This window comes from Protomyctophum bolini (assembly GCF_963924005.1).
Source record: "Protomyctophum bolini genome assembly, chromosome: 6".
Lineage (NCBI taxonomy): Eukaryota > Metazoa > Chordata > Actinopteri > Myctophiformes > Myctophidae > Protomyctophum > Protomyctophum bolini.
The window spans coordinates 50,449,183-50,474,903 of record NC_137867.1 but is presented as its reverse complement, the minus strand read 5'-3'; the positions used below and the strand labels follow the sequence as shown (position 1 = coordinate 50,474,903).

General features: G+C 43.2%; 1 protein-coding gene across 3 annotated transcripts in view; it reads right to left on the bottom strand.

Moving 5' to 3' along the window:
- myo5b (myosin VB) overlaps positions 1-25,721 on the bottom strand; it is a 68,797-nt gene that overhangs the window by 15,419 nt on the left and 27,657 nt on the right. For 2 of the 3 annotated variants that reach the window (XM_080766382.1, XM_080766384.1), the window contains 16 exons: positions 25,669-25,721; positions 25,119-25,241; positions 23,900-23,983; positions 21,803-21,949; positions 21,182-21,279; positions 19,851-19,937; positions 16,359-16,470; positions 14,331-14,542; positions 13,148-13,304; positions 12,282-12,521; positions 11,770-12,006; positions 10,194-10,281; positions 4,767-4,912; positions 3,509-3,628; positions 2,697-2,819; positions 1,461-1,523 (listed from right to left, as the gene is read on the bottom strand). The exon at positions 25,669-25,721 is cut by the window's right edge and continues 88 nt beyond it. In XM_080766382.1, coding sequence (XP_080622508.1) covers positions 1,461-1,523; positions 2,697-2,819; positions 3,509-3,628; positions 4,767-4,912; positions 10,194-10,281; positions 11,770-12,006; positions 12,282-12,521; positions 13,148-13,304; positions 14,331-14,542; positions 16,359-16,470; positions 19,851-19,937; positions 21,182-21,279; positions 21,803-21,949; positions 23,900-23,983; positions 25,119-25,241; positions 25,669-25,721 — 2,090 coding nt within the window. Of the gene's footprint in view, positions 1-1,460; positions 1,524-2,532; positions 2,567-2,696; positions 2,820-3,508; positions 3,629-4,766; positions 4,913-10,193; positions 10,282-11,769; positions 12,007-12,281; positions 12,522-13,147; positions 13,305-14,330; positions 14,543-16,358; positions 16,471-19,850; positions 19,938-21,181; positions 21,280-21,802; positions 21,950-23,899; positions 23,984-25,118; positions 25,242-25,668 lie in introns of all 3 variants that reach the window. The other variant, XM_080766383.1, reaches the window with a different exon arrangement.

Here is a 25,721-nt window from a genome sequence, read left to right as displayed (position 1 = left end):
GTAGTTATGGTCAGATGTCAGTAGTTATGGTCAGATGTCAGTAGTTATGGTCAGTAGTTATGGTCAGATGTCAGTAGTTATGGTCAGTAGTTATGGTCAGATGTCAGTAGTTATGGTCAGTAGTTATGGTCAGATGTCAGTAGTTATGGTCAGTAGTTATGGTCAGATGTCAGTAGTTATGGTCAGATGTCAGTAGTTATGGTCAGTAGTTATGGTCAGATGTCAGTAGTTATGGTCAGTAGTTATGGTCAGATGTCAGTAGTTATGGTCAGTAGTTATGGTCAGATGTCAGTAGTTATGGTCAGATGTTAGTAGTTATGGTCAGATGTCAGTAGTTATGGTCAGATGTCAGTAGTTATGGTCAGATGCCAGTAGTTATGGTCAGTAGTTATGGTCAGATGTCAGTAGTTATGGTCAGTAGTTATGGTCAGATGTCAGTAGTTATGGTCAGATGTCAGTAGTTATGGTCAGATGTCAGTAGTTATGGTCAGTAGTTATGGTCAGATGTCAGTAGTTATGGTCAGTAGTTCTGGTCAGATGTCAGTAGTTATGGTCAGATGTCAGTAGTTATGGTCAGATGTCAGTAGTTATGGTCAGTAGTTATGGTCAGATGTTAGTAGTTATGGTCAGATGTCAGTAGTTATGGTCAGATGTCAGTAGTTATGGTCAGTAGTTATGGTCAGATGTCAGTAGTTATGGTCAGTAGTTATGGTCAGATGTCAGTAGTTATGGTCAGTAGTTATGGTCAGATGTCAGTAGTTATGGTCAGTAGTTATGGTCAGATGTCAGTAGTTATGGTCAGATGTCAGTAGTTATGGTCAGATGTCAGTAGTTATGGTCAGTAGTTATGGTCAGATGTCAGTAGTTATGGTCAGATGTCAGTAGTTATGGTCAGATGTCAGTAGTTATGGTCAGTAGTTATGGTCAGATGTCAGTAGTTATGGTCAGTAGTTCTGGTCAGATGTCAGTAGTTCTGGTCAGATGTCAGTAGTTATGGTCAGATGTCAGTAGTTATGGTCAGTAGTTATGGTCAGATGTCAGTAGTTATGGTCAGATGTCAGTAGTTATGGTCAGTAGTTATGGTCAGATGTCAGTAGTTATGGTCAGTAGTTATGGTCAGATGTCAGTAGTTATGGTCAGTAGTTATGGTCAGATGTCAGTAGTTATGGTCAGTAGTTATGGTCAGATGTCAGTAGTTATGGTCAGATGTCAGTAGTTATGGTCAGATGTCAGTAGTTATGGTCAGTAGTTATGGTCAGATGTCAGTAGTTATGGTCAGATGTCAGTAGTTATGGTCAGATGTCAGTAGTTATGGTCAGTAGTTATGGTCAGATGTCAGTAGTTATGGTCAGTAGTTCTGGTCAGATGTCAGTAGTTCTGGTCAGATGTCAGTAGTTATGGTCAGATGTCAGTAGTTATGGTCAGATGTCAGTAGTTATGGTCAGATGTTAGAACTATACCTTGAAGGTGTTGTAAGCTTCGTCTGCGCTCTCTTCTTCCGACGCTGGGCTTCTGCTCTCGTCCTAAAAAAACAAAACAAAACAAAACAAAACAAGATACATTTAAACTCAATGACAAATAAACAAGGAAACATGACTGTACTAAGACAAGCTGACTTCAGGTCAGGACTGTACTAAGGCCAGGTACCACAAGCTGACTTCAGGTCAGGACTGTAGTAATGCCAGGTACCACAAGCTGACTTCAGGTCAGGACTGTACTAAGGCCAGGTACCACAAGCTGACTTCAGGTCAGGACTGTAGTAATGCCAGGTACCACAAGCTGACTTCAGGTCAGGACTGTAGTAATGCCAGGTACCACAAGCTGACTTCAGGTCAGGACTGTACTAAGGCCAGGTACCACAAGCTGACTTCAGGTCAGGACTGTAGTAATGCCAGGTACCACAAGCTGACTTCAGGTCAGGACTAGTAAGGCCAGGTACCACAAGCTGACTTCAGGTCAGGACTGTACTAAGGCCAGGTACCACAAGCTGACTTCAGGTCAGGACTAGTAAGACCAGGTACCACAAGCTGACTTCAGGTCAGGACTAGTAAGACCAGGTACCACAAGCTGACTTCAGGTCATGACTGTAGTAATGCCAGGTACCACAAGCTGACTTCAGGTCAGGACTGTAGTAAGGCCAGGTACCACAAGCTGACTTCAGGTCAGGACTGTAGTAAGACCAGGTTAGCAATAAATAATCACACCTTAGTGCTGCGTGTCTCCAGACTGCTCTGCAGCCTCTCACCTTAGAGCCCCGTGCCTCCAGACTGCTCTGCAGCCTCTCACCTTAGAGCCCCGTGCCTCCAGACTGCTCTGCAGCCTCTCACCTTAGAGCCCCGTGCCTCCAGACTGCTCTGCAGCCTCTCACCTTAGAGCCCCGTGCCTCCAGACTGATCTGCAGCCTCTCACCTTAGAGCCCCGTGCCTCCAGACTGCTCTGCAGCCTCTCACCTTAGAGCCCCGTGTCTCCAGACTGCTCTGCAGCCTCTCAACTTAGAGCCCCGTGCCTCCAGACTGCTCTGCAGCCTCTCACCTTAGCGCTGCGTGCCTCCAGACTGCTCTGCAGCCTCTCACCTTAGAGCCCCGTGCCTCCAGACTGCTCTGCAGCCTCTCACCTTAGAGCCCCGTGTCTCCAGGCTGCTCTGCAGCCTCTCACCTTAGAGCCCTGTGCCTCCAGACTGCTCTGCAGCCTCTCACCTTAGAGCCCCGTGCCTCCAGACTGCTCTGCAGCCTGCGTCGCTCCTGCTCCAGCTCTCTGACTCTCTTCTGGAGCTTCATGAAGAGGCCGAGGTCCATGGCCGCCTTCTCCACACCCATATCCTGACGGACAGGACACAGCCAATCAGGTGAGAGATCATTAAAACATCTCCACGGCCATATCCTGACAGACAGGACACACCGCCAATCAGGTGAGAGATCATTAAAACACAATCAGTGCCGGAAGTGCATCAAAATAGAAGCTCCGGGGTGCCAGAGTTGTCTGATCGCTTTTACTCTGAAAGCCATGAACCGGAAACACTTTCTTAAAAAGGTTGACTTTACAAAGTGACCTCACAATCCCCGATCATCTTAATTTATTTATATACGTTCCAAAAAGCGTTCATATTTTGCGGGAGAGACGGATGAGGAGCAGAAATGAAGCGCCAGCATATCGATGCTTTCAACACCACGGAGAGCGCCCTGGATTAGGAGATACGAGACATTCTTTCCGCCGCGCTAACATGGGAGTCAATGACAAGCTAATAATTGCACAGAGCGTTAGCATACGGCAAGCGAAAAGCAAAATGCCAAAAAAAAAAAAAACAGGAAAAATTCTGAATATTCTTATCTCTATAGCAGACCTACAAGCACGCCACCGAGTGGCGCGCTACGAGCTTGTAGATATGCAATTTTTTCAATAGCTGAAGCATAACGTAACGCTAACACCAAAATGGGGTTAAGATACAATCAATAGATAACCAATAGATAATCAATAGATAATCAATAGATAATCAATAGATAATCAATACCTCCGTCAGCTGGATGGCGTCCTCGGTGTCTCCCACCTCAGACGTAGAGACAGACGGGTAGTTGGAGTCAGACTCCAGGCTGCTCTGATTGGACGGATTCCTCCTGTGGCCCGGATGGAACTACAGACACACAATAAGGTACAAATTACACCTTATGATGAACTACAGACAATAAGGTACAAATTACACCTTATGATGAAACTACAGACAATAAGGTACAGATTACACCTTATGATGAACTACAGACAATAAGGTACAAATTACACCTTATGATGAACTACAGACAATAAGGTACAGATTACACCTTATGATGAACTACAGACAATAAGGTACAAATTACACCTTATGATGAACTACAGACAATAAGGTACAGATTACACCTTATGATGAACTACAGACAATAAGGTACAAATTACACCTAATGATGAAACTACAGACACACAAGGTACAAATTACACCTTATGATGAACTACAGACACACAATAAGGTACAGATTACACCTTATGATGAACTACAGACAATAAGGTACAGATTACACCTTATGATGAACTACAGACACACAATAAGGTACAGATTACACTTTATGATGGAACTACAGACAATAAGGTACAAATTACACCTTATGATGGAACTACAGACAATAAGGTACAGATTACACCTAATGATGAAACTACAGACAATAAGGTACAAATTACACCTAATGATGAACTACAGACAATAAGGTACAAATTACACCTTATGATGAACTACAGACAATAAGGTACAAATTACACCTTATGATGAACTACAGACAATAAGGTACAGATTACACCTAATGATGAACTACAGACAATAAGGTACAGATTACACCTAATGATGAACTACAGACAATAAGGTACAAATTACACCTTATGATGAACTACAGACAATAAGGTACAAATTACACCTTATGATGAACTACAGACACACAATAAAGGTACAAATTACACCTTATGATGAAATACAGACACACAATAAGGTACAAATTACACCTTATGATGAACTACAGACAAAAAAGGGGTCATAGTTAGGTACCTTATTGAGGCTCATGTCCTCCTGTAGGTTGTAGGGCGTTGGGCGTTGGGCATAGGGCATATGATGTGGGGCGTAGGGGTCATAGTTAGGTACCTTATTGAGGCTCATGTCCTCCTGTAGGTTGTAGGGTGTAGAGTGTAGTGTAGGGTGTAGGTTGTAGGGTGTAGAGCGTAGGATGTAGGGCATAGGGGACATAGTTAGGTACCTTATTGAGGCTCATGTCCTCCTGTAGGTTGTCGTAGCGCTGCTCCAGTCGGCTGAACTCCTTCAGGAGGTTCTGGTAGCGCTGTCTCTCCTGGTCCAGCTCCGACGTCAGCGACGTCTCCCGCTGAGACGCTGCCCTCTGCTGGGCTGGAATGGAATGGCAGCGTGTTAACGGTTTTCATTCTGTCGTCCAAGACTGAAGACTAAAAGACTCAAGACGTGCTCTAGTATGTGAAGAGTCAGCCTGTGATATTAACTCATTTATTCTGCCTGTGATATTAACTCATTTATTCTGCCTGTGATATTAACTCATTTATTCTGCCTGTGATATTAACTCATTTATTCTGCCTGTGATATTAACTCATATTCTGCCTGTGATATTAACTCATTTATTCTGCCTGTGATATTAACTCATTTATTCTGCCTGTGATATTAACTCATTTAGTCTGCCTGTGATATTAACTCATTTATTCTGCCTGTGATGTTAACTCATTTATTCTGCCTGTGATATTAACTCATTTAGTCTGCCTGTGATGTTAACTCATTTATTCTGCCTGTGATATTAACTCATTTATTCTGCCTGTGATATTAACTCATTTATTCTGCCTGTGATATTAACTCATTTATTCTGCCTGTGATATTAACTCATTTATTCTGCCTGTGATATTAACTCATTTATTCTGCCTGTGATATTAACTCATTTATTCTGCCTGTGATGTTAACTCATTTATTCCAGACATGCTCTAGTATGTGAAGAGTCTGCCTGTGATATTAACTCATTTATTCTGCCTGTGATATTAACTAATTTAGTCTGCCTGTGATATTAACTCATTTATTCTGCCTGTGATGTTAACTCATTTATTCTGCCTGTGATATTAACTCATTTATTCTGCCTGTGATATTAACTCATTTATTCTGCCTGTGATGTTAACTCATTCATTCTGCCTGTGATATTAACTCATTTATTCTGCCTGTGATATTAACTCATTTATTCTGCCTGTGATGTTAACTCATTTATTCTGCCTGTGATATTAACTCATTTATTCTGCCTGTGATATTAACTCATTTATTCTGCCTGTGATATTAACTCATTTATTCTGCCTGTGATATTAACTCATATTCTGCCTGTGATATTAACTCATTTATTCTGCCTGTGATATTAACTCATTTATTCTGCCTGTGATATTAACTCATTTAGTCTGCCTGTGATATTAACTCATTTATTCTGCCTGTGATGTTAACTCATTTATTCTGCCTGTGATATTAACTCATTTAGTCTGCCTGTGATGTTAACTCATTTATTCTGCCTGTGATTCTCATTTATTCTGCCTGTGATATTAACTCATTTATTCTGCCTGTGATATTAACTCATTTATTCTGCCTGTGATGTTAACTCATTTATTCCAGACATGCTCTAGTATGTGAAGAGTCTGCCTGTGATATTAACTCATTTATTCTGCCTGTGATATTAACTCATTTAGTCTGCCTGTGATATTAACTCATTTATTCTGCCTGTGATGTTAACTCATTTATTCTGCCTGTGATATTAACTCATTTATTCTGCCTGTGATATTAACTCATTTATTCTGCCTGTGATGTTAACTCATTCATTCTGCCTGTGATATTAACTCATTTATTCTGCCTGTGATATTAACTCATTTATTCTGCCTGTGATGTTAACTCATTTATTCCAGACATGCTCTAGTATGTGAAGAGTCTGCCTGTGATGTTAACTCATTTATTCTGCCTCTGATATTAACTCATTTATTCTGCCTGTGATATTAACTCATTTATTCTGCCTGTGATGTTAACTCATTCATTCTGCCTGTGATATTAACTCATTTATTCTGCCTGTGATGTTAACTCATTTATTCTGCCTGTGATGTTAACTCATTCATTCTGCCTGTGATATTAACTCATTTATTCTGCCTGTGATATTAACTCATTTATTCTGCCTGTGATGTTAACTCATTTATTCTGCCTGTGATGTTAACTCATTTATTCTGCCTGTGATATTAACTCATTTATTCTGCCTGTGATATTAACTCATTTATTCTGCCTGTGATATTAACTAATTTAGTCTGCCTGTGATATTAACTCATTTATTCTGCCTGTGATATTAACTCATTTAGTCTGCCTGTGATATTAACTCATTTATTCTGCCTGTGATGTTAACTCATTTATTCTGCCTGTGATATTAACTCATTTAGTCTGCCTGTGATATTAACTCATTTATTCTGCCTGTGATATTAACTCATTTATTCTGCCTGTGATATTAACTCATTTATTCTGCCTGTGATATTAACTCATTTATTCTGCCTGTGATGTTAACTCATTTATTCCAGACATGCTCTAGTATGTGAAGAGTCTGCCTGTGATATTAACTCATTTATTCTGCCTGTGATATTAACTCATTTATTCTGCCTGTGATATTAACTCATTTATTCTGCCTGTGATATTAACTCATTCATTCTGCCTGTGATATTAACTCATTTATTCTGCCTGTGATATTAACTCATTCATTCTGCCTGTGATGTTAACTCATTCATTCTGCCTGTGATATTAACTCATTTATTCTGCCTGTGATGTTAACTCATTTATTCTGCCTGTGATATTAACTCATTCATTCTGCCTGTGATATTAACTCATTTATTCTGCCTGTGATGTTAACTCATTTATTCTGCCTGTGATATTAACTCATTCATTCTGCCTGTGATGTTAACTCATTCATTCTGCCTGTGATATTAACTCATTCATTCTGCCTGTGATATTGATCATTTATTCTGCCTGTGATATTAACTCATTTATTCTGCCTGTGATATTAACTCATTTATTCTGCCTGTGATGTTAACTCATTTATTCCAGACATGCTCTAGTATGTGAAGAGTCTGCCTGTGATGTTAACTCATTTATTCCAGACATGCTCTAGTATGTGAAGAGTCTGCCTGTGATGTTAACTCATTTATTCCAGACATGCTCTAGTATGTGAAGAGTCTGCCTGTGATGTTAACTCATTTCGGATTAAAAAAAAGAAAAAAAAAAGAGTCATAAATGGTGTAATCCGCCGAATGTTAGCAGACTGACCACGTCGGCATGTAAACCATTTTGGAGCGGGGACCCCTTTTGGTGTTTCAAGCATTATGTTATACTTTAGCTATTGAAAAATAGCAGATCTACAAGCTCATAGCGCGGCACCGAGTGCCGCGCTACGAGCTTATAGGTCTGCTATTTTTGAAAAATCGTGAAAATGTGGCGCCGATCTTTGAACATATATTATTTCAGAGCAGAACAGTTTTTAACTAAATAATTTGCTGCTGGGGAGTTTTCAGATGTAGTCCAGGCAAAGTAGCATTTCCAGACAGACTAATTCAAATAGATTTTTTTTCACCATAGATCATCTCTATGAGGTGTCTAGAACAACATACTAAAAGTCCTAAGAAATCCTAGATGCGGAAATATGTTTAATTATCAATTCAAGATGTGTGCTAATACCTCGAGAAAACTAAACACCCTAATGGGCTTTTTTTTTTCTTTTGTCCTATCACAATGAAACTTTCCACAATGAATCTTAACATGAAAACTAAACTTTCTTGTATTACAAGTTTCTCTGAAACTTAATTTGAATATGCAAATTAGCTTAATATATATTGAATATGCCCACATTTGCATATCACGAAAATTACTTTTCCCCAAAATGTATAATATTTACATTGTTTGTTAATGATATCAAACACACTGATCAGACTTTCATGAACCATTTCATCGAAATATTGTGACTTCATAGAATAACATCAAAAACACCATTCATATATGTATGACAAATGCATAAATCCGTCAAATCCTCCTCCAACCATTCTACTGCTAATGGTTGATGGCAATGCTGCTTTTGGACTGGCCTCTAACCTGAAACCTACCGGGCTTGGTTGTACCTACCGGGGGCATAACCCCCACCGGTATAGTCCTCAGGGTCACAGAGGCACACAAGCCTCCCCACCACGACAAGGTAGCAACAACAGGGGAGGTTCTTTTTGTGTTTTTTCTTTTTTGTTTATTTTATTGTTCAAACGTGATCCTCAACTCCTTTTGTATGATTCTAGTCATCAGAAAAATCAGGCAACTGGGAATTTGTACAGCTAGTACCACGACATTCTCCGCATATGGCAGTGCAAGGGAGCATGTTTTTTGCATGTGCATCTCTTCGTACTGCAGTCTTTCTTGCAGCTACAGCAGACCACGTTAAGTAATTCTGGTGGTCCTGTAGTGTAGTGAGGTGTAACCAGGTGTAGTGAGGTGTAACCAGGTGTAGTGAGGTGTAACCAGGTGTAGTGAGGTGTAACCAGGTGTAGTGAGGTGTAACCAGGTGTAGTGAGGTGTAACCAGGTGTAACCAGGTGTAGTGAGGTGTAACCAGGTGTAACCAGGTGTAGTGAGGTGTAACCAGGTGTAGTGAGGTGTAACCAGGTGTAACCAGGTGTAGTCAGGTGTAACCAGGTGTAACCAGGTGTAGTGAGGTGTAACCAGGTGTAGTGAGGTGTAACCAGGTGTAGTGAGGTGTAACCAGGTGTAACCAGGTGTAGTGAGGTGTAACCAGGTGTAACCAGGTGTAGTGAGGTGTAACCAGGTGTAGTGAGGTGTAACCAGGTGTAACCAGGTGTAGTCAGGTGTAACCAGGTGTAACCAGGTGTAGTGAGGTGTAACCAGGTGTAGTGAGGTGTAACCAGGTGTAACCAGGTGTAGTGAGGTGTAACCAGGTGTAACCAGGTGTAGTGAGGTGTAACCAGGTGTAGTGAGGTGTAACCAGGTGTAACCAGGTGTAGTGAGGTGTAACCAGGTGTAACCAGGTGTAGTGAGGTGTAACCAGGTGTAGTGAGGTGTAACCAGGTGTAACCAGGTGTAGTGAGGTGTAACCAGGTGTAACCAGGTGTAGTGAGGTGTAACCAGGTGTAACCAGGTGTAGTGAGGTGTAACCAGGTGTAGTGAGGTGTAACCAGGTGTAGTGAGGTGTAACCAGGTGTAGTGAGGTGTAACCAGGTGTAGTGAGGTGTAACCAGGTGTAACCAGGTGTAGTGAGGTGTAACCAGGTGTAACCAGGTGTAGTGAGGTGTAACCAGGTGTAGTAAGGTGTAACCAGGTGTAACCAGGTGTAACCAGGTGTAGTGAGGTGTAACCAGGTGTAACCAGGTGTAGTGAGGTGTAACCAGGTGTAACCAGGTGTAACCAGGTGTAGTGAGGTGTAACCAGGTGTAGTGAGGTGTAACCAGGTGTAGTGAGGTGTAACCAGGTGTAACCAGGTGTAGTGAGGTGTAACCAGGTGTAACCAGGTGTAGTGAGGTGTAACCAGGTGTAACCAGGTGTAACCAGGTGTAGTGAGGTGTAACCAGGTGTAACCAGGTGTAGTGAGGTGTAACCAGGTGTAGTGAGGTGTTTACCTTCAGCGGTCCTGGTCTGGTGCATTCTGGTCATCTCGTCCTTCTCCGTGCGAAGCTCAGCGTTCTCTTTCTCCAACTCCTCCACTCTCTGAGGAGAAACACCAGCCTTTACCACTGCACCGTACCGTACCATACTGTACTCTACCCTACCGTACCGTACGCACTCTCTGAGGAGAAACACCAGCCTTTACCACTGCACCGTACCGTACCATACTGCGGTGACAAAATGCACGTTATATTATTATTATCTGCTTTTTCCAATGTGTGTAATTGTATAAGTGTGATATGAATACATGCGAAACCCTGTGATATGTGCACTTCCAATTCATGTGGGAGGTAATGGGCCTGATTAGCATGACAGTGATTGCTGCCACACGCCACTTGACAAATAGAGGGTGTGGTGCAGGAAGAAGGGAGACCGGTGTACTAGTGTGAACGGGTGTGAGGAGGAGATCTCGGAGGCGCCAGGGTCGGTGGTTAGTGGGAAAGTTACATCGACTAACTACTGGTAAACCTGCAGCCTAAACTACAAGCTGTCGGGCTCAGCCAAACGCGGAGTAAGTGGCCGTGTTGGAAGGCAGGGGAGACTGTGTCGTCTGCGCTGAATCCAGGAATTAACTGCCGGTCAACGAGGAGCATCACGGGTGAGATAAATCCGTGTTCTGTTGGATTCCTAAAGGATTAACGTGCGCTTCATGTGGATCTGAGGAACTATACTGTGGGAGCGTGCTGAGAGGAGGACGGTCGCGGGACCGTTGTTGATTCAAAGCGCCTGCCTCGCATGACGAACTTGTTGTGTTTGTTGTTTACAACTGACGTTGGGACTTTGTTGGGTTGAAAGGGGATTGAGGAATTGAGTGTTGATTTGTTTTGTCTGTTTATTATTTTGGTATATGGTCAAAAGCGAGCATATTGTATTACCTGATTGTTTCGTTTAGTTATTAAATACGTGAGTTTCATTGAGCTAAAAACCTGCCGATCCCGTCTTTTTCCTTTAGTTAATGATTTTCCTTTCTAAACAAATGGCCGATTGTTACACTGCACTCGACTGTTCAAACAAATATAACCAAATCAAACCAATCAGTGTTGATTTCGTCGACTAAAACTAAGACGACAAATGTTCGTCGACTACCTTTTTCCACCTAAATAGAAAACCAAGTTATGATGACTAAAACTAAGACTAAATATATTGAAAATGTTGTCAACAAATATAAACTAGACTAAAATGTTATGAAGGGACTAGTGGACAAGAGATCCAGTATGAGTCATTTTACACTTTCTTGCATGCTGAAAATAGCAGATCTACAAGCTGCGACGCGTTGTGAGCTTGTAGATCTGCTATTTTCAGCCATTACGACGGCATCAATACACCGCCACAAAAATGCATTTTAGTCGACTAAATCAACTGTAGATTTGGTCGACTAAAATCTTACGACACTCTTACACTGAAACATTCCCAGGTGACTAAAATGTGACTGAAACGAAATGAAAACTATTCAAGAAGAGAGACTAAACGACTAAAGCAAAATCTCGCCGTGTCAACAAATCAACCCTGAAACCGCCGCCCAGCGCTCACCTGCTGCCACGCCCCCTTGTGGCGGGCGTGTTGGTCCTCTGCGCGGCGGGCGGCCTGGTGGGCGTCGGCCAGCTCGCCGCGCAGCCTCTCCAGCTCCGCCTGCAGGTCGCTGAGCTGCGCCGCGTCCGTCTGGCGGCCGCGCGAAACCTCCAGGTCCTTCTGCAGCTTGGCCACCTCGCCGCCCAGCGCTACGTTAGCCGTCGACAGCTGCTCGTTCTGGGACTTGTAGTCTTTGGACTGAAACCACAAGGGGAAAGTGTTAACACTTGTAGTTCAGTTCAGTCTGAGCTACATCTCGTTAGCTAGCATTCCAGCCTCAGCTACATCCCGTTAGCTAGCATTCCAGCTTTAGCTACATCCCGTTAGCTAGAATCCCAGCCTTAGCTACATCCCGTTAGCTAGCATTCCAGCTTTAGCTACATCCCGTTCTTCGCGAGTATTCCAGCGCTAACGAGATGTAGCTTAGGGAGCGGTACCGACATGAATCAATACGAGACGCTGTGAATGTGCACCTGTTCGTCCATCTTGCGCTGCAGCTGTACGATCTTGTTCTCCATGCCCGTGTTGAGCTTCTTGAGGTGAGACGCGGAGCGCGCCTCGATCCTCAGCAGCTTGTAGCGCCGCCGGGCTAGCACGCTGCGCCATGCGCACTGCAGCGTGACGGCCGCTCGCCGCGCCGTCACGTAGCGCTGCCGCGCTAGCCAACCGCGGACCGTCTTCTGGATGAGCAGCGCCTTGTGGTGCAGCAGGAACTGAGGACACGGTAAGAAACACGATAAGAAACACGTTAAGAAACACGGTAAGAAACACAGTAAGAAACGATAAGAAAACCCCACATTAACCCATTTTGGACTGAGGTAGATAAAAAAAATCCTAATCTTTTTCTGAAAAACTCATGTTTCTATGTGGTTGAATCGTTGCTCAACCTTTTTCATGTCAAGGACCCCCAGAATTATCTCTATTGGGCCACGGACCCCCATCTCATAATATGTAGTTCCAGGGACCCCCCTTGTGGCCCCTGGAAGAATTAAAATATATATATATATCTAAATGGCATTAAATGGGGGTCAGTAGCCTATGCATGTCAAACTGGGCATCCTTTTCAAATGGGTCTTGCCCTGAACATAAATTTTCAGGGCAAGACGTCGACCTCGCGCTTGCCGACTCGGCCCCCAGCCTGGTACCCTCGTCAAAATATGGCCCTTGAGGAAAATTAATTGGGGAACCATGGTGTAGTGTGTAGTGAATGTGTGTAGTGTGTAGTGAATGTGTGTAGTGTGTAGTGTGTATTGAATGTGTGTAGTGTTTGTTACCTCCTGGTAAATGTGTAGTGTGTGTAGTGTGTAGTGTGTAGTGTGTAGTGGGTAGTGTCTGTTACCTCCTGGTAAATGCGTCGCGTGTACATTCCTCTGGTGAAAGCCTGGATGGTGACAACAGCCCGTCTCACTCTCAGATAAGCCCGTCGGTCTCTCGCCATGCGGTAGTTCTTCTGGGAGACGACGGCCGCACGCGTCTGACGCAAATACTCTGCATACCTGGAATATACATAGATACATTAACTCTATCTCTACCACTATCCGTTAGCATAAACCCCAGTTCCAGGGGCCACAATACGCGTTCACTTTTTCCTGGGTTATGACGCCCCCCTAGCGGCGGGGTACGTATACACAGACCTGGGTTATGACGCCCCCTAGCGGCGGGGTACGTATATATACGGACCTGGGTTATGACGCCCCCTAGTGGCGGGGTACGTTTTGGGAACAAAAGTAGTTAATAGTATAGTTCTCTGCATACCTGGAAAAATACATGAATACATCAAATGTTATAATATTCTGGGCCAGGCATCAGGACCTATAGACCCTACAGGGTGATATCAGACCTATAGACCCTACAGGGTGATATCAGACCTATAGACCCTACAGGGTGATAACAGACCTATAGACCCTACAGGGTGATATCAGACCTATCAATCAATCAATCAATCAAAACTTTATTTGTATAGCACATTTCATACAGCAAGTGCAACTCAGTGTGCTTCACAGTTTACAAATATAAAAACATTAAAGGAGATGGAAAAACAAAGAAGAAAAAAAGAAGAAAACATTTAGGAAAAACATTATAGACAAGGATAATGGTATGAGCTAATTAATCGCAATGTTAAAAAGGTATGTCTTAAGGTTTCTTTTAAAAATTTCCGTGGATTCAGAGAGCCGCAGGTTAACTGGCAGGCTCTTCCACATTACAGGACCATAATGGCTAAAGGCTGCTTCTCCATGCCTTTTAGTCTTAGGTCTAGTCTTAGGAACCTCTAAGAGAGCAGTTCCCGAGGATCTAAGAGCTCTTCCAGGCACGTACCCAGGGAGCATTTCGGACAAATATGTAGGTGCATTACCATGGATAGATTTAAAAACCAGCAGAAGGACCTTAAAATCAATTCTAGATAAAACAGGCAACCAGTGAAGGGATTTTTAAAATGGGTGTGATGTGACCTATAGTACCTACAGGTGGATATCAGACCTATAGACCCTACAGGGTGATATCAGATCTCCAGACCCTCCTACCTGCGCGCCAGGTATCCGCGGCCGTATCTCTGCAGCGTGACGGCGGTCTTGTAGATCTTGCGGTAGCGCACGCGGCCCAGCCAGCCTCGGACGGCCGTCTGGATCCGGATGCAGGCGTAGCGGAACCGGTCGGCCCGGAGCTTCTCCAGGTAGGCCACCTGGCCCGCCCGGAAGAAGATCTTAGAGCGCCCGAACTGGTACTTATCTGGATCCTGGAGGAGGAGGAGGAGGAGGAGGGAGATGAAGGGTTAACCCTAACCTGAACTGGTACTTCTGGTACTGGTACTGATCTGGATCCTGGGAGAGACCAGGAGGGCACAGTAAGACTCCAGTGCACTGTGCTTACAGGGTGATATCAGATCTATAGACCCTACAGGGTGATATCAGACCTATAGACCCTACAGGGTGATATCAGTGCACTGTGCTTACACATAAGACCGAAGGAGTCCTTGCATTGCACAATGCAAGGAATGAATGCATTCGCCATGTATCCGAAGGAAGTCTGATCCAATCACTTTTCTCCAGTTTAATCCTGAGTTAAAATTTTGGTTGTGTTCAAGGTCTGATTTTAGGCATGTTTAAACCTCCAGGGAAATCCGTGTTGAGGTTCTTAATCCACTGTTTTTCATTAAAACGTCTTTGTCCTAAAACTGTCCAGTTGGGATTGTGTTGAAGTCCGGCGCCTTTTAGAGCTTCAATGCCGTGAGCCATGAAATGTTGAACCAACCTTGTGGTTGTCTTTTTTGCATTGTTTAATATTGCATCTGTGTTGTCCCAGCCTTGTAGCTATTGTTTTACCCGTTTCTCCGACATATTGTAAACCACATTTTTCAACATGTGATTAAATAAATGCAGTTGCTGGTTCTGGCGGTTATCTGTCGTTTAATCTCCAACACGCGGCTTCCCCCCAGTAGGCCTCCTTCACATTCAGTAGATCCTGTGATCTTTTGTGGCCAGGTGTAATTTCTTGGGGTCTAGTAGGACTATAGTAAATGATAAAAAAAATGTAAAAAAAAGTATTTAGCCCCATGTTGGAATGCCCCCACCCCGCAGCTAAAACCCCCAAAACGAAAGAAAGCAGCAAATGAGAAAACTAAAGTTGTCCTTTAAATACCTTTAATTTAATATTGTGAGCTTGTAGATTTGTTGAAGCTGTTACTTTTTGGCTTGTTTATCTGTAAAGACGGACCGATTGATTAATCGAACCGATACTGATTAATCTAAAAACTACTCAAATCGGCCGATACCGATTAAACTCCCATCACTATATAATCACCCCCAGTTACCGTGTGGGGGTCCCCAGGGGGTCCCTCTACTACTACACACACACACACACACACACACACACACACACGTAAACGAAGTCCACACCCACAACACCAGAGGGAATGCAACAAACCATGTACAACCCAGATTCGGCACAAACAAGGGACTAAATTATTTTCACTCCTATGCCACCGAAATTTGGAACGCCCTACCAACAGTCATTAAGACATGTGAATCCCTTGACTCCTTCAAAACCGCTCTCAAAGAGCACCTACGGACGGCTGCAATTCGAAACTGGCCCCCGTAAAATCTGAATCCCCCCTTTTTCCCCTCACTGTATATGTTTCTTTTCCCTTTTTACCTCCTTTATGATGAATTCCTGTTCTGTTCTTTGTCTACATAAAAGTGTCTATTTGTACGTCTCTGAATGTTTTGATGAATTGAACAAGGTGGACCCTCTTAAAGTGTAATGCTTAATTGGGTCGTCCACTCACAGTTAACAGTCTTTGTATTGAGTTTGTGCTTAAAATGTTACTGTAATTATGCAAACTGTTAATACATTTTTCAATCAATCAATCAATCAATCAAACACACACACACACACACACACACACACACACACACACACACACACACACACACACACACACACACACACACACACACACACACACACACACACACACACACACACACACACACACACACACACACACACACACACACACACACACAGACAGACAGACAGAGCGTGCGTCTCACCTTAACCAGCGTCTCCAGCAGGGTCTTACACACCAGCTTCTTGTCTCCGACAGAAAGGTCAGATTTCTTCATCAGGACTCTGTATCTGCTGAAGAACTCAGCGTAGGTCCATCTGGGAACACACACCTGGTCACGTCACCTGGTCACACCTGGTCACGTCACCTGGTCACGTCAAGGACCCCCAAACTGACACCCATCAGCCCCGCGGACCCCCAGTGGAAGGACCCCCCATAAGATAAGTTTTAAAGGCTCTAGCAGTGATTCTCAACCCGTTTAATTTCAAGGACCCCCAGTTTGACATGCATTAGTTCTACGGACCCCCATTTAATGGCATTTCCATCTCTGGGACCCCCAATTTATATTGTAAAATCAATGTTAATTTAACGCAGAGTTACAGACCCGTAAGGGTCCATTTGGTTCCATTAGTACACTCTCAGAGTTACAGACCCATAAGGGTCCATTTGGTTCCATTAGTACACTCTCAGAGTTACAGACCCATAAGGGTCCATTTGGTTCCATTAGTACACTCTCAGAGTTACAGACCCATAAGGGTCCATTTGGTTCCATGTGTTACACTCTCTTAGTTACAGACCTGTTTAGCCTTTCAGTTTTAGACTTGTTTAGACTAGTTGTGTCTGTAAAAAAATAATGTAAACATTTGACACACGTGCACAAATGCACGCACGCACACACACAGTAACACAGGAACTCTGTCACTAAACACTAAAACACATTTCCAGGTGAATCAACAACTTGATTGAATCATGCAGGATGCAGCGTATAATAATATACATAATAAGATAATAAGATAATAATATAACCCATTCAGGATGAGAAATGAGCGCCAGACAACTGTCAGATGTCGCCGTGCTCTAGCCTGGGAATAAAGCATTCCTTTTGGGGTTTTAAGCATTATGTTATACTTTTAGCTATTGAAACATAGCAGATCTACAAGCTCGTAGCGCGGCACTCGGTTTCTAGTCAGTGGTTTGCACTTCCTGACCGTGGGAACCCTGGCTGTAACTGTGGGAACCCTGGCTGTAACCATGGGAACCCTGGTTTGTAGTCATCAGGCAGGAAACCACAACCTGGAATAACAACTACCCAAAATAATTCCCCGTCATCATAATTTTAGGGCCGACCCAATACAATAGAATCTCCCCGGCCGTGGGACAACAATACAATAGAATCTCCCCGGCCGTGGGACAACAATACAATAGAATCTCCCCGGCCGTGGGACAACAATACAATAGGATCTCCCCGGCCGTGGGACAACAATACAATAGAATCTCCCCGGCCGTGGGACAACAAAATACAGTACACTCATTTATATTGATTTAGTATTTGAACAAAACTAAATCAGCTAAACTACTAACGCCTCATGAAGGATGTTATTGATTAGTTTAAACTAAATCAGCTAAACTACTAACGCCTCATGAAGGATGTTATTGATTAGTTTAAACTAAATCAGCTAAACTACTAACGCCTCATGAAGGATGTTATTGATTAGTTTAAACTAAATCAGCTAAACTACTAACGCCTCATGAAGGATGTTATTGATTAGTTTAAACTAAATCAGCTAAACTACTAACGCCTCATGAAGGATGTTATTGATTAGTTTAAACTAAATCAGCTAAACTACTAACGCCTCATGAAGGATGTTATTGATTAGTTTAAACTAAATCAGCTAAACTAATAACGCCTCATGAAGGATGTTATTGATTAGTTTAAACTAAATCAGCTAAACTAATAACGCCTCATGAAGGATGTTATTGATTAGTTTAAACTAAATCAGCTAAACTACTAACGCCTCATGAAGGATGTTATTGATTAGTTTAAACTAAATCAGCTAAACTACTAACGCCTCATGAAGGATGTTATTGATTAGTTTAAACTAAATCAGCTAAACTAATAACGCCTCATGAAGGATGTTATTGATTAGTTTAAACTAAATCAGCTAAACTAATAACGCCTCATGAAGGATGTTATTGATTAGTTTAAACTAAATCAGCTAAACTAATAACGCCTCATGAAGGATGTTATTGATTAGTTTAAACTAAATCAGCTAAACTACTAACGCCTCATGAAGGATGTTATTGATTAGTTTAAACTAAATCAGCTAAACTACTAACGCCTCATGAAGGATGTTATTGATTAGTTTAAACTAAATCAGCTAAACTACTAACGCCTCATGAAGGATGTTATTGATTAGTTTAAACTAAATCAGCTAAACTAATAACGCCTCATGAAGGATGTTATTGATTAGTTTAAACTAAATCAGCTAAACTAATAACGCCTCATGAAGGATGTTATTGATTAGTTTAAACTAAATCAGCTAAACTAATAACGCCTCATGAAGGATGTTATTGATTAGTTTAAACTAAATCAGCTAAACTAATAACGCCTCATGAAGGATGTTATTGATTAGTTTAAACTAAATCAGCTAAACTAATAACGCCTCATGAAGGATGTTATTGATTAGTTTAAACTAAATCAGCTAAACTACTAACGCCTCATGAAGGATGTTATTGATTAGTTTAAACTAAATCAGCTAAACTACTAACGCCTCATGAAGGATGTTATTGATTAGTTTAAACTAAATCAGCTAAACTAATAACGCCTCATGAAGGATGTTATTGATTAGTTTAAACTAAATCAGCTAAACTACTAACGCCTCATGAAGGATGTTATTGATTAGTTTAAACTAAATCAGCTAAACTACTAACGCCTCATGAAGGATGTTATTGATTAGTTTAAACTAAATCAGCTAAACTAATAACGCCTCATGAAGGATGTTATTGATTAGTTTAAACTAAATCAGCTAAACTAATAACGCCTCATGAAGGATGTTATTGATTAGTTTAAACTAAATCAGCTAAACTACTAACGCCTCATGAAGGATGTTATTGATTAGTTTAAACTAAATCAGCTAAACTACTAACGCCTCATGAAGGATGTTATTGATTAATACAATAATCGCAGGGAATCATCGAGGATAAACAGGAGGAGAAGAATCATACTAATAATAATAATGATAATAACAACATTCTAACCGTGAAGGGTATCCTGTAATAATAATAATAATAATAACATTCTAACCGTGAAGGGTATCCTGTAATAATAATAATAATAATAATAATAACATTCTAACCGTGAAGGGTATCCTGTAATAATAATAATAATAATAATAATAATAATAACAACAACATTCTAACCGTGAAGGGTATCCTGTAGTAATAATAATAATAATAATAATAATAATAATAATAATAATAATAATAACAACAACATTCTAACCGTGAAGGGTATCCTGTAGTAATAATAATAATAATAATAATAATAATAATAACAACAACATTCTAACCGTGAAGGGTATCCTGTAGTAATAATAATAATAATAATAATAATAATAATATTAACAACAACATTCTAACCGTGAAGGGTATCCTGTAATAATAATAATAATAATATTAATAACAATAACATTCTAACCGTGAAGGGTATCCTGCAGCACTGATACGGATGGTCTCCAGAACTCCACATGCTCTGAGCTGCTGGACGGCACGGCGGGAATCAAACCTGGCAACACATTATTCTTATTATTATACTAGCTGCTGGAAGGCACGGCGGGAATCAAACCTGGCAACCAGAGAATTAAAACAAGCAGTTTAGTCTCAGGAATGGATGGGATTGATTGCCAATTGATTACTTAACCAGTCCACTTTGCAGACACAGGCAGACAGACAGATACAGAGATCTCCATGTGGGACACAGACAGACAGACAGACAGACAGACAGACAGACAGACAGACAGACAGACAGACAGACAGACAGACAGACAGACAGACACAGAGATCTCCATGTGGGACACAGACAGACAGACAGACAGACAGACACAGAGATCTCCATGTGGGACACAGACAGACAGTTAAAACTGTGGGGCAGTTTTAACTGTGGGGAAGTTTTAACTGTGGGGAAGTTTTAACTGTGGGGCAGTTTTAACTGTGACACACACCTCTACAATCCATCCATAGATCGATCAATGGTCCTACCTGAGTCTGCTCCGCAGCATCGAGCACATAGTATGATGTCCAAATACTAGAGAATCACTGAGCCTCAGAGCTCTGCGTTAGTACGGTGTCCAAATGATAGAGAATCACTGAGCCTCAGAGCTCTGCGTTAGTACGGTGTCCAAATGATAGAGAATCACTGAGCCCCAGAGCTCTGCGTTAGTACGGTGTCCAAATGATAGAGAATCACTGAGCCCCAGAGCTCTGCGTTAGTGAGACAGAAACACAGCTCTCAGTCACAGAGCTGTGACCTGTGAGCCAGCAGGAGAGACAGCATGTGACCCAGACACTGCTGCTCATTTATGGACCCTGACTGGCTGGTTGTCTGACTGACTGACTGACTGACTGACTGACTGACTGACTGACTGGCTGGTGTTCTGTCTGTCTGTCTGACTGACTGGCTTCTTGTCTGTCTGACTGACTGACTGACTGGCTGGCTGGCTGGCTGACTGACTGACTGACTCACTGACTGACTGTCTGTCTGTCTGACTGACTGACTGACTGACATACGCAGCGCAGCAACACACAGGGCCAAATCAACCCCTCGGAGGGCCCTGGCGCTACGCCCACACAGACGTGCAGATCCCGTGTGAAGTGTGTGTGTGATTTGCGTAAAGCGCAAACACAATCAGGAACGACATGTTAACGAGAGGGTGTGATTATGTTAACGAGGGGGTGTGGCTATATTAACGAGGGGGTGTGGTTATGTTAATGAGGGGGGTGTGGTTATGTTAATGAGGGGGTGTGTCTTACATAAAGCTCTCCTTCACGTCGTTGGGTTTGATGCAGCGGACGTAGTGAGGCGTGGTGGCGTTGAGCGTCTCCATCAGGAGGTGGAGGGAACTGCGGAACTGCACGCACACACACACACACACGCACACGCACACACACACGCACACGCACACACACACATGCACGCACGCACACACATGCACGCACGCACACACACGCACAGACACATGCACACGCACGCACGCACATGCACGCGCACGTGCACGCACGCACACACACACACACACACATATAATGAGGACATATATTTTAGGACCTTTGCTGTGGCCCTTTTTATCAGATCTACAGATCCACTAGACCAGCGGTTCCCAAGGTGGGGTCCAGGGACCCCCAGGGGTCCTTGAGGGAGTCCCAGGGGGTCCCCCAGCTAAATGATAGTTAGGAACCAAATGGACCCGTATGGGTCCGTAACTCTGAGAGTGTAAACACGCGGGTGCATTTGGTTCCATTTGTACACTCTCAGAGTAGGGGTGGGTTTACCTGCAGTCCTACGGTCTTGCGGTGGCCCTTGTTGGGGGTCTTAGGGGGGTGGGTTTGGGGGTCTTAGGGGGTGGGTTTGGGGGTCTTAGGGGGTGGTTTTACCTGCAGTCCTACGGTCTTGCGGTGGTCTTTGTTGGGGGTCTTAGGGGTGGGTTTGGCAGCTCTGACGTTCACCCTGCTGGGAGGCTTGGAGGAGGAACCGGTGATGACCGGCTGCTTGTCCTGGAACAGATCTGCTACCATCTGGAACTGAAATATATATAAATATATATAATGATCTGCTACCATCTGGAACTGAAATATATATAAATATATATAATGACCTGCTGATATTAACTATTTAATTACATATTTCCTTTTTCTTTTTTTGCATATTTCCAAGCTGCTCCACTCTGCTAATTGATCTGACCTATATTTGCGCAACTGACTGCATGACATGAGGCCTAATTATTTATTTGGCAGCACCTGCGAGTAACCTACAGTATTTAGCCATTTAAAAAGGCTTTCATATACTATTAACATTTTTTCTAATAAGGTTTGTCCTTAAATAGATATAAATGTGATAATTTTTGTATAGTTTTGGATATTAACCCATTCTGTCCGGGAACCCATTTTGGTGTTAGCACTATGTTATGCTTTAGCTATTGAAAAATAGCAGATCTACAAGCTCGTGGCGCGCTACGAGCTTGTAGGTCTGCTATTTTTGAAAAATCGAAGAACGACTGACATTTTTAGAATCTGATCTCAGGTCAGAATGGGTTCATCAGACCAGTGTGTGTCCAGTGGAAACCTCGTATGAATCTGATCTCAGGTCAGAATGGGTTAACATATTGATTATTAAAGCACAGGGCCTCTCATTTCTCCCAGGCGGCTCTGATGCGCGCGCCTCGCAGAAAGCGCTCGTCTCGCTGCTGTCATAAAGCCTCCGTTAAATGACGCTTTATTTCAGTTAATTTTACGGCAAAATGCCGTTCGTTTACACTTTGAATGGTAGCCAAACGGTTACTTTTAGGCCTGCCATTATTTAGTTTTTGTTTAGTTTTTAGTTCCATGATGGAATAGAGCCTGGACTCTAGACGCTATGACAGCTAGCGTTCAGTTCCCTCTAGACTCTATGACAGCCGGCGTTCAGTTCCCTCTAGACTCTATGACAGCCGGCGTTCAGTTCCCTCTAGACTCTATGACAGCCGGCGTTCAGTTCCCTCTAGACTCTATGACAGCTAGCGTTCAGTTCCCTCTAGACTCTATGACAGCTAGCGTTCAGTTCCCTCTAGACTCTATGACAGCCGGCGTTCAGTTCCCTCTAGACTCTATGACAGCTGGCGTTCAGTTCCCTCTAGACTCTATGACAGCTAGCGTTCAGTTCCCTCTAGACTCTATGACAGCCGGCGTTCAGTTCCCTCTAGACTCTATGACAGCTAGCGTTCAGTTCCCTCTAGACTCTATGACAGCTAGCGTTCAGTTCCCTCTAGACTCTATGACAGCTGGCGTTCAGTTCCCTCTAGACTCTATGACAGCTAGCGTTCAGTTCCCTCTAGACTCTATGACAGCTGGCGTTCAGTTCCCTCTAGACTCTATGACAGCTGGCGTTCAGTTCCCTCTAGACTCTATGACAGCGTTCAGTTCCCTCTAGACTCTATGACAGCTGGCGTTCAGTTCCCTCTAGACTCTATGACAGCCGGCGTTCAGTTCAGTTCCCTCTAGACTCTATGACAGCGGGCGTTCAGTTCCCTCTAGACTCTATGACAGCTGGCGTTCAGTTCCCTCTAGACTCTATGACAGCCGGCGTTCAGTTCCCTCTAGAGTCTAGACTCTAGAGGGAACTGAACGCCGGCTGTCATTGATTGATTGATTTCAGAGTTCATTCATGTTACGGTCGGGTGGTGTTTTTTTTCACATCTGAGTTTCAGTTCAATTTTAAGAGAAGCAAAATTACTTTCGTTTACAATTGCTGCTTTGGATTATATATGTCGCCGATTTATCATAAGCCTGATCTGTATTCTGTTGTGCGTCCGTCACTGCATTTCATGAAGGCTGCTACACTTCTGTTTTGTTCATGTTGTTTATTGTTAAATAAAATAAGCTTAATTTAATTAAGACCAATCCAAGTAGCCTATGCGTTTCTCTCTACTATTTGCATCTTCTGCTATATATCACTGTTTTATTATAAGCCCCCCCCCCCACCCCTCCAGTTCATACTTTACTAGCTTTCAGGATGTTGATCTGTTCTTCATAGACAGTGTCTCTGTTCTTCTCCAGGAAGCAGTCACACTGATACTCCACCTGCCACCAAAACACATAAAAAACTGTGTTTTAGAGAAGGGAGAAGAGTCTGGGACGTGTGGAGCGTTGTCCAGGGTGTTTTAGAGAAGGGAGAAGAGTCTGGGACGTGTGGAGCGTTGTCCAGGGTGTTTTAGAGAAGGGAGAAGAGTCTGGGACGTGTGGAGCGTTGTCCAGGGTGTTTTAGAGAAGGGAGAAGAGTCTGGGACGTGTGGAGCGTTGTCCAGGGTGTTTTAGAGAAGGGAGAAGAGTCTGGGACGTGTGGAGCGTTGTCCAGGGTGTTTTAGAGAAGGGAGAAGAGTCTGGAACGTGTGGAGCATTGTCCAGGGTGTTTTAGAGAAGGGAGAAGAGTCTGGGACGTGTGGAGCGTTGTCCAGGGTGTTTTAACAACATGGAACAACATATTTTCAGAAGGGGGTCCCTGGAACAACATATTATCAGATGGGGGGTTCCTGGAACAACATATTTTCAGATGGGGGGTCCCTGGAACAACATATCTTCAGAAGGATCTCTTTTAGGATTTAGAAGACATTTATTAGGAATCGTCCTCAGATCTAAATGTGTTCATGTAAATCGCTCTGGATTAACCCATTTTGGGGAGGGAACCCCTTTTGGTGTTAGCATTACGTTATGCTTTAGCTATTGAAAAATAGCAGATCTACAAGCTCATAGCGCGCCACCGAGTGGCGCGCTACGAGCTTGTAGGTCTGCTATTTTTGAAAAATCAAAGAACGACTGACATAGAAACGTAGCTTTTTCAGAAAACTGTCAGGATGTAGAAGAACATTTTTTGAATCTGATCTCAGGTCAGAATGGGTTAAGAGCGTCTGATAAATGCCTAAATTGTAAATTGTAAATGTCTCACTTTGTGGGCGAAGTGGATGCTGATGAAGGGCTGGGTAAACTAGGTGTTTTAAAGGGGTGATGAAGGGGTGGGTAAACTAGGTGTTTTAAAGGGGTGATGAAGGGGTGGGTAAACTAGGTGTTTTAAAGGGGTGATGAAGGGGTGGGTAAGGGCTGGGTAAACTAGGTGTTTTAAAGGGGTGATGAAGGGGTGGGTAAGGGCTGGGTAAACTAGGTGTTTTAAAGGGGTGATGAAGGGGTGGGTAAACTAGGTGTTTTAGAGGTTCTGTCTCACCTTGTCGGCGAAGTGGATGATGATGAAGGCCTCGTTGGACATGCGAGGCTTCTGGAAGTGAGCGCTGGCGCCGTGCTGAGCGTACAGCTTCTGAGCCCAGTTCCTGTCCGTCCCCTTTGGAACCTGAAACAACAACCAGGACGGTTCATATTGGAAAACAACACAGACGTGCAGAAGGGGGGGGGGGGAAAGCAGATCTACAAGCTCTCAACGTGTCACGCTGCAACACACGATTGAGAGCTTGTAGATCAGTTATTTTTGAGGCGTATACGACATGGATTTCTACACGGATTAATGCTGCGTTCAGGGGAGTACACAGAGTGCCGCGCTACGAGAGCTTGTAGATCTGCTATATATTGTTTAAGTCTTCGTCCCGGACGGTTAGCTCAACCGTCTGGGCCCCTAGAGAGGCTGCTGAGCCAGGCTGACGGTTAGCTCCACCGTCTGGGTCCCTAGAGGCTGCTGAGCCAGGCTGACGGTTAGCTCCACCGTCTGGGTCCCTAGAGGCTGCTGAATGAGGTTCCTACCTTAGCAGATCTACAGATCCTACCTTACACTCCTCGTCCAGTAGATCCAGGATCCCCAGCCTGGCTTCGATCAGGT